This window comes from Cynoglossus semilaevis, chromosome 11 (genome assembly GCF_000523025.1).
Source record: "Cynoglossus semilaevis isolate Cse_v1.0 chromosome 11, Cse_v1.0, whole genome shotgun sequence".
Classification (NCBI taxonomy): domain Eukaryota; kingdom Metazoa; phylum Chordata; class Actinopteri; order Pleuronectiformes; family Cynoglossidae; genus Cynoglossus; species Cynoglossus semilaevis.
In genome coordinates this window covers 2,623,389-2,630,959 of record NC_024317.1, presented here as the reverse complement: position 1 = coordinate 2,630,959, position 7,571 = coordinate 2,623,389, and the positions used below count along the sequence as shown (strand labels likewise).

Here is a 7,571-nt window from a genome sequence, read left to right as displayed (position 1 = left end):
AAAGTCAAAGCAATTAACAATTTTCATGGAGTCATCTTGAAAGACAAAACATTTCTGATTAGCTTTAGATCTAGTGAAGTGAAGTGAATTATTATTTGCCATTGAGACACAGCACACCACAGCTTGGTGTCCAGTTTTAAACCAAGTCTGCTTCCTTAACCACTGAGAGACTGAAATTGCCCGTAAAAAAAAAAAAAAAAATTCACGCCCGAACAGGGACTTGAACCCTGGACCCTCAGATTAAAAGTCTGATGCTCTACCGACTGAGCTATCCGGGCTCTGTGCAGTGAAGCCTCCTGACAGAAACAAATGAGCCAGGAATCAATCACCAACTGGCACAGATGCTGCTGATGTTTGGTTTTATAAAGTGTGGAGCTAGGAAGTTACTAGTGCGACTGCCAGTAACTATTTTTGGATTAAATGACCTGGATGACGGAGAACCGACACAGACAACCTCTGTCATCATTTTGTCGTATCAACCCGTCATACCTGTTTGAGCAGGGAGTCATGGCGCTCATGGGAGGCCTGGTTCTCCACCTCCCTGTCTCCCAGGCTCAGTCTGAGTCTCTGCAGCTCCCCCTCCAGACTGCGACGTCCAAGCTCCACCCTGGTGGCCCGACCTTCGGTGGCGTCCAGTGCGTCCCGCAAACGCTTCCTCTCCGACTCCACCCGTGCTTCGGACGCACGCTGCTTATTCAGCTGATCCTGTACAATTTTGGGCAGACCGCGGGACAGTAAACACACGGAGGGATGACGACTGTTGTTGGAACTCAGTGTGTGTGTGTTTGTGGCATCTGTTGTTTTGGCTTTACCTGTTAGTTATTGCTTACCTCTGTAATCATTTTGTCGTATCAACCCGTCATACCTGTTTGAGCAGGGAGTCATGGCGCTCATGGGAGGCCTGGTTCTCCACCTCCCTGTCTCCCAGGCTCAGTCTGAGTCTCTGCAGCTCCCCCTCCAGACTGCGACGTCCAAGCTCCACCCTGGTGGCCCGACCTTCAGTGGCGTCCAGTGCGTCCCGCAAACGCTTCCTCTCCGACTCCACCCGTGCTTCGGACGCACGCTGCTTATTCAGCTGATCCTGTACAATTTTGGGCAGACCGCGGGACAGTAAACACACGGAGGGATGACGACTGTTGTTGGAACTCAGTGTGTGTGTGTTTGTGGCATCTGTTGTTTTGGCTTTACCTGTTAGTTATTGCTTGTTGCTGCCATAAGGGAATTAATCAGCACAGTGGTCACTGCTGAGTCAGCACTGTGTGTGTGTGTGTCAGTGTGTGTGTGTGTACCTGTATGTGTTTCCTGTCTCCTTCAGAAGCCTGCAGCAGTCGCTCCAACTCCTTCACTCTGTCGCTGAGAGCTCTCCTCTCTTTGTCTCCTCTCCTCACCATCTCCTCCTGCTGCTGCAGTAAAATCTGAGTCGTGGTCAGACGCTCCTCCAGACCCCGCTGTCCTGCAACCACACACGTAGAAAAACACCAGTGTGGTTTTGACTATCGCCCTTTACCTTCGTGGTTGTACTATGAGGTATTTAAATAGTATTTTTACATACTTCGTGCATAAGTTATTCTGGTTTCTTTACATTACCTTCTTGGTATTCTTGGACTGCGTTCTGTAGCTGAGTGAGACGACTCAGGGCGGAGTCTCTTTCTCGCCTCAGCTCTTCCACCTCACGCTGCAGGACCCCGAGTTGACATCGAGCATCACTCTACAAAATAAACCAAAAATACTTCACACCACATGTCGTGGTACATGCAGTACTTTTGTTGCGTGTGCAGCGCTGTTACCCGCTCCTTCTGTGCGTCCCGCAGCTCCTGGATGAAGTCTCTCAGTCCACTTCTCAGGGTCTCGTTGTCCAACTCAGGTTGAGGGAGGGGCAGAGGAGTGATGCCTCTCTCTGGAGAAGCTGTTCCTGAGCCTATAGTGTTGTCTGGGGTGCTAGTTTGAAACTCTGGAGAAAAATATATTTGTGAAATTTGAAGTAACTGAAGCACAGAAATTGTACTTAAAATAAAAATATGCATGTTTCGTTCTTACCTTTAGGAGGCGAGAGTGAGTTACGCATCGGTGAGATGCTGTGGTGACGCGACATGTTGCCTGGAGATGTGGAGCTCCCTGCGGGGCTTCTTCCTCGACCTCTTCTGTTGTTCGCTCCGATGCCGAGCGTACGGGTCAGAGCCGACTGAAGACCGCTCAGACGGAACTCCAGCTCCCTCCTGCCGGCCTCAGCTCGGGTCAGCTCAGCCTCGGTGGCGGTCAGACGGCCCTGAGCCTCGCTCAGCTGCAGGCTGTACTGAGCAGCGCTGTCCTGAGCTGTCTGAGCTCGCAGGGACAGGTTCTTAGCTTCATCCTGGAGCTTCTTCTCGCAGCCGCGGACCTCCTGCAGCTGAGACGTCAGCTCTCTCTCACAGGCGCGCCAGTACGACTCCGAGTCCAGGAGACGTTTTTGACTTAGGGAAAGCTAAAGGATGACAAAAAATATCAACGTTTATCTGCGGTCACACTACCCTCTGCCTGTATCTTCTGTTCTACCATGTGTTGTTGAACCCACCTCCTTCTTCAGGGAGGCTCTGGCAGCTTCAGCTTCAGTTAACTTCTGTTTGAGAGTGAACACATCCTTCCCCCTTTCTCCCTCTCTGTGCTCCTCCAGGGAGAGACGTGTCTGCAGCTCTGCCACCTCTCTGGACTTTTGCTCCTTCTCCCCGTCTATAACCTTCAGCTAATGTTGAGAATAATGAATGTTACTGTGTCTCTTCAACAAAGACGTAATAATATGATGAGATCTGAGAAGTGTTTCAGACCTGTCTCCGCAGCTCCTGGAGTTCTCTCCGAGCTTCGAGTCGTGATCTTTCCACATCTCTGAGGCAGCTCCGCAGCTCCGTCACCTCCTTCTGAGCAGATGAAAAACTCTCTTCAAGCACAGCCAGCCTCTGTTCCTTCTCTTCACACTGTCGTTTCACACTGAAAGATCCATCCAAAAAAACCAATTTATTTAGTTTTTAGAATTTGAGGCATAAAATCTAAATTAGCTAATGTCTAACAAATAATGAACGTTATATAAAATTACGTCTTTTGATGTAACCATTTAAATCATGATTAAAAAATGCTTGATAAAAAATGTCCAGTGACCACTATCTTTTCAGAGATGTAACAACTTAAATGATGATTAAAAAACGCTTGATAAAAAATGTCCAGTGACCACTTCCTGACCTGATCCTCTCTGTTTCTGCACTTCTCAGAGTTTCTCTCAGGTTAGCGTTTGATTGGCTGAGGGCATCTTTCTCCTTGCTGACATCACTGAGGTTGCGTCGTAGGTCTGTGCTTTCCCTCCTGTAGTTTTCAGCTGCGTCTTGAGTTTGACTGAGACACCGCTCCTTGTCCAACAAGTCCCGTCTCAGCTGGTCCCTGCTGTCCTTGCTCGCCGAGAGGGAAGTTCTGCACTGCTCTAACTGGAAGGAGAAACACAACCTACTGACTAGGACTAATATCTCTGAAAAAATGTTTCTGTCTCCTCAGTGCAGGATCCTCTACCTCTTTGAGGGCAACATCAGCACGTGACTGACAGTCCTTACAAGTCTCTCTGAGACTGTGAAGTTCACGCTCGTGATCGGTTGCTGCGTCCTCCAGCTTGGAGCGTAGCTCCAGCAGCTCAGTGTTCAGAGAACTCACTCTGATCTGAAAAAATGAAACAAATTTTTTTACATTTTTGTATGCCAGCTGGCAAACAAAATGTTTTAAATTTTTTTACATTTTTGTAAGCCAGCTGGCGTGACACAGGACGGCAGAGGATGAATTCAGACCAAAATCCTGTCACCTGCTCCTGCTCTTTGTAAAGTGCTGCTTCCCTGTAAACCCTCTCTGTCTCCAGGGCTGCGGCTGAGAGTTCGGCCTGCAGACTGGACACCTTCTCAGTCAAAAGCGTTTTCTCTCCTTCCTTCAGGAAAAGAGCCTGAGAAAAAAAGGTTTCTGTTAGAGGTGGAGAATGGAGGGGAATTTTAAAAAAAATCACTTTTTATTTTATTTATATTTCTCACTTTCTATTTTTTTTCCTCTAGTTGCAAGGGCGGCAATTTTATACTAATGCAAATAGCCAGTAGAGGGCAGTATTGTACCATGTATTTGAATTTTAAAGACAGCCAAAAGGAGATTGATAATTGTTGTACAGAAATTAAAGATAAAAAATAAAAAAATAAATATAAGCTTACATTATTTTTTTCTATTATTTTTGTGTTTGAAAACACAAAAAAAATATATTGGATGGATTGAAAACATTAAATTTATGCTAACACACCTTAGAAGGGGATGATGAAGCCATACAGTACATGCTGTGTATTTATAAACATTATTCTTCCTTCACAGAAGTTATAGTTTTCGTTAGATCACGATGAATTGTTTGACATCTGTCATGATGACGATGTGAACAGAACCAGATCGGACCTGTTGTTTTTCAGTCTCTGCCTGCAGCAGACTCTGATCTCTGTCGTGCTGGAAGCGACTCAGTTGGTCCTGCAGCTCCTCCCTCTCTCTCTGCTCCCTGTGGAGATAATCCTCCATCTCCTGCCTGAGTTTCCTCAGAGCGACCTCGTGCTCCGTCAGCAGGCTCTGTCGCATGACTTCCTGAAAGGCAGAGCAGGCAAGAGATCAGAAATACGCCTCGGGAACCGTTTCTTCTGCTGGAGTTGTTTCCTCTAAAAATTCAGGAAGTTTCTCTTTTGGTTTTCCAGTGGCTGGTTCTTTTTCTCACTACACAACTGTAATCTAGATTTCTTTTTGTGGTTTTAGTGCAAGGTTTTAATGTTAAAGAAACCATTACAAATGCATAAAAACGTTGCGTAACTGCACCTCGTTACTCACCTGCAGTGGTTTCACTGCGTACTCTGAGGCTCTGGTTTTCTATTTCCAGCTGCTCTCTGCGAGATTCCACCTGAGAAAGCTGCTGCTGCACCTCAAACAGACTGGTCTCCAAAGACTCCCGCTCAGACCTGCAGGGTTTTAGAAAACACACATACAGAGTTACACATGCACAAACACACAAACACACACAAAAGGTAAAAAAAAAACACAGAGTCACCTAAAAGCAGCCAGCTCCTCTGACAGAACGGTGTTTTCTCTCTCGGAGGCCGTCAGCTGCACCACCAGACCCGCTTTTTCCCGAGCCAGCTCCGCTCGACCGCGGCCCACCTCCTCCAGGGCCACCTCGTTCCTCTGTTCTGCTCCTCTGGCAAGACTTAACTCTGATCCCAGAGAGGTCACCTCGCCACAAAGCTGTCAAAGTCGTGGAGAAGTTAAAACATGTAGACGTGTGATGTCGTGATGACCTCGGTTGATGTCATGTGTCCTGTACCTGGGTGACTCTCTCCTGCAGTTTTAACCTGTCTGCCCTGAGACTGTGAACCTCCGCCTCCATGCCTGTTCGGCTCAGCTCCACATCCTGCAGTGACTGGTGCAGAGTGATGCGTACAGAGTCCAGCTCCAGACGGTTCTGCTCCAGCCGGACCAGCTCATCTTTGAGGGTGAACTTCTCCTGCTCCGTTTCCCGCTTCTGGGCCAGTAGAAGGGTCTTCTCCTCCTCCAGCTTCAAGACACAGAAGGGCAGACGTGTTTATAATGCTGGTGTTTTCATGAACAATTTAGTTACAATTCAAAAGAGGAATTCTTTGATTTTATTATTATTTTTTGTTAAAATAAGTTTGATTCAAAACTCTTAATCCTTTTCAGTGTTGTGGGAGGCTGGAGCTGATCCCAGCAGTCATCAGGTGAGATGAAGACCACCAACAGAGACAAACAACCTTAACCTATGGTCAATTTAAGACCATAATTGTCCAAATTTATCTAATTGTGCCTTTTTTTGGCCAACAGGAAGAAACTGAGCGAAAGAAAGTAAAGTTGTGGGAAGAAACTGAGCGAAAGAAAGTAAAGAAAAAAAAAACAGCCACCCAGGGAGAACATGGAAACTCCACAAGGAAAGATATAATTATCCAAGAACACTAACCAAAAAAACAAACAAACATTAACTTCTAAAAATGTCCAACCTGCAGTATGAAGGTGTAAACAAACAAACATTAACTTCTATAAATGTCCAACCTGCAGTATGAAGGTGTTGAGGTTGCTTTTGTCCAGGACTAGGCTCTCATTCATGTTGGCCAGTTTGTCCAGAGAGTCCCTGAGAGCAGCAGCTTCAGACTGCAGCTTGTTAACGAGCAGAGACAACTCTGCATTACTGGTCTCGGCCTGAGGAGGGCAGTGCAGGTCATAACATGATAAGAACATGCGGGAAGTCAGTACGTCGGTAAACACGTATTACTGTATGTACATTATGTTTTCCTACCTTTGAAAGAGCCTCAGTTAACTGGGCTTTCTCTCGCTCCAAGAGCTGCCTCTCAACCTCCCCCTGCTGGTGAGTTTCCTTCACTGCAGACAACTCTCCACGTTGAACTGAGGCTCGATTCTCGCTGTGATCCCACCGCTTCTGTCTGTGTCAGTACATGGTTGTCAGACATTAAGCTTTTAAGATTTTTTTCATATTAGATTTTTTATTTAGTCTAAAACCAGTAGAGCCAAATAAGTAAATATTAATTGAATTGATCGATGATCTCCGTACTACAATAACAACAACAATAATAATAATAATTTATGTGTAGGCCTTTGTCGATTGTTTTGAATCTTTTAAGATCCACTACAATATGAACACTCACATCCTCTGAGTCTCTGCCTTCGCCCGGTCTCTCTCCTGAATGGCCGCCTCCTTCTCCTCCTTCTCATCATCCCGTTCTCTCTGTATGGAGGCGACCTGCAGCTGTAGCCGCTCACAGTCCATCAGCAGGATACTGTTGCTGCTCTGAGCTACGTGAACCGTTTTCTCCAGGCTCGCTTTCTCACTGCAAGAGTCACAATGTGGGCGGTAGAAGTCAAGTCATGTGAAATTGACAAACTTCAGATCGTGAAGCAGTTGAAGACTCATCCATACGTGGCCAAGGTGTCTCTCTCTTGCTTCATACGCTCCCTGTCTTTCTGCAGGTTCTCCCTCTCCCTCTGAGCAGCGTCCCTCTCTCTGACCAGCGCCTGGTTCTGCTGCTCCGTGGACCTTCTCGCCGAATCTGCCTCTGAAAGCTGCTTCCTCGTTTGCTGTAATGACGACTGGACCGAGAGCAGACGACCTCGAACATCCTGCCAAAAAAACACAGCAATATAATAGAGTAAACAGCAGGTCTTACTTTTGACTTTTAAACATAAACACCAGCAGCAACAAAAGTCTTGGAGTAAAGTGACTTTCTGTATTGTTTAGTATCAGCTTTGATTTATTAACTCATTTATAACAAAAACCCTGGTGATGACCTCCTCATCTGGCCAACAATACCTAACAAGAACAGCCGTCCAAATCCACACGTGTGTGTGTGTGTGTGCATGTCACCTGTAGCTGAAGCGTCTTGTTTGTGACTGCGGAGCGTAGAGCAGAGAGAGCTGCTTCTGGCAGAAGAAGAGCCGTTGAAGAATAATGAGAGGGGGAGGACGACCTCAGAGGAGAGGAATAGCGGTGAGGAGGAGAGCTGTGCATGAGGGCAAGCAGCAGA

The 7,571-nt window shown here is 46.6% G+C and overlaps 1 protein-coding gene and 1 non-coding gene across 2 annotated transcripts in view; both read right to left on the bottom strand.

The window, feature by feature from the left end:
- crocc (ciliary rootlet coiled-coil, rootletin) overlaps positions 1-7,571 on the bottom strand; it is an 18,480-nt gene that overhangs the window by 5,303 nt on the left and 5,606 nt on the right. Inside the window, exons 12-30 of the mRNA XM_025060044.1 lie at positions 7,412-7,564; positions 6,968-7,167; positions 6,696-6,878; positions 6,329-6,473; positions 6,085-6,231; positions 5,345-5,575; positions 5,072-5,265; positions 4,850-4,982; positions 4,438-4,638; positions 3,815-3,949; positions 3,532-3,675; positions 3,211-3,449; positions 2,802-2,961; positions 2,552-2,719; positions 2,038-2,461; positions 1,788-1,951; positions 1,588-1,708; positions 1,290-1,453; positions 866-1,081 (exon numbers count right to left, since the gene is read on the bottom strand). Coding sequence (XP_024915812.1) covers positions 866-1,081; positions 1,290-1,453; positions 1,588-1,708; positions 1,788-1,951; positions 2,038-2,461; positions 2,552-2,719; positions 2,802-2,961; positions 3,211-3,449; positions 3,532-3,675; positions 3,815-3,949; positions 4,438-4,638; positions 4,850-4,982; positions 5,072-5,265; positions 5,345-5,575; positions 6,085-6,231; positions 6,329-6,473; positions 6,696-6,878; positions 6,968-7,167; positions 7,412-7,564 — 3,522 coding nt within the window. The remainder of the gene's footprint in view (positions 1-865; positions 1,082-1,289; positions 1,454-1,587; positions 1,709-1,787; positions 1,952-2,037; positions 2,462-2,551; positions 2,720-2,801; positions 2,962-3,210; positions 3,450-3,531; positions 3,676-3,814; positions 3,950-4,437; positions 4,639-4,849; positions 4,983-5,071; positions 5,266-5,344; positions 5,576-6,084; positions 6,232-6,328; positions 6,474-6,695; positions 6,879-6,967; positions 7,168-7,411; positions 7,565-7,571) is intronic.
- On the bottom strand, positions 206-278 carry trnak-uuu (transfer RNA lysine (anticodon UUU)). The gene has a single exon. It is a non-coding gene; the product is annotated as a tRNA-Lys (tRNA).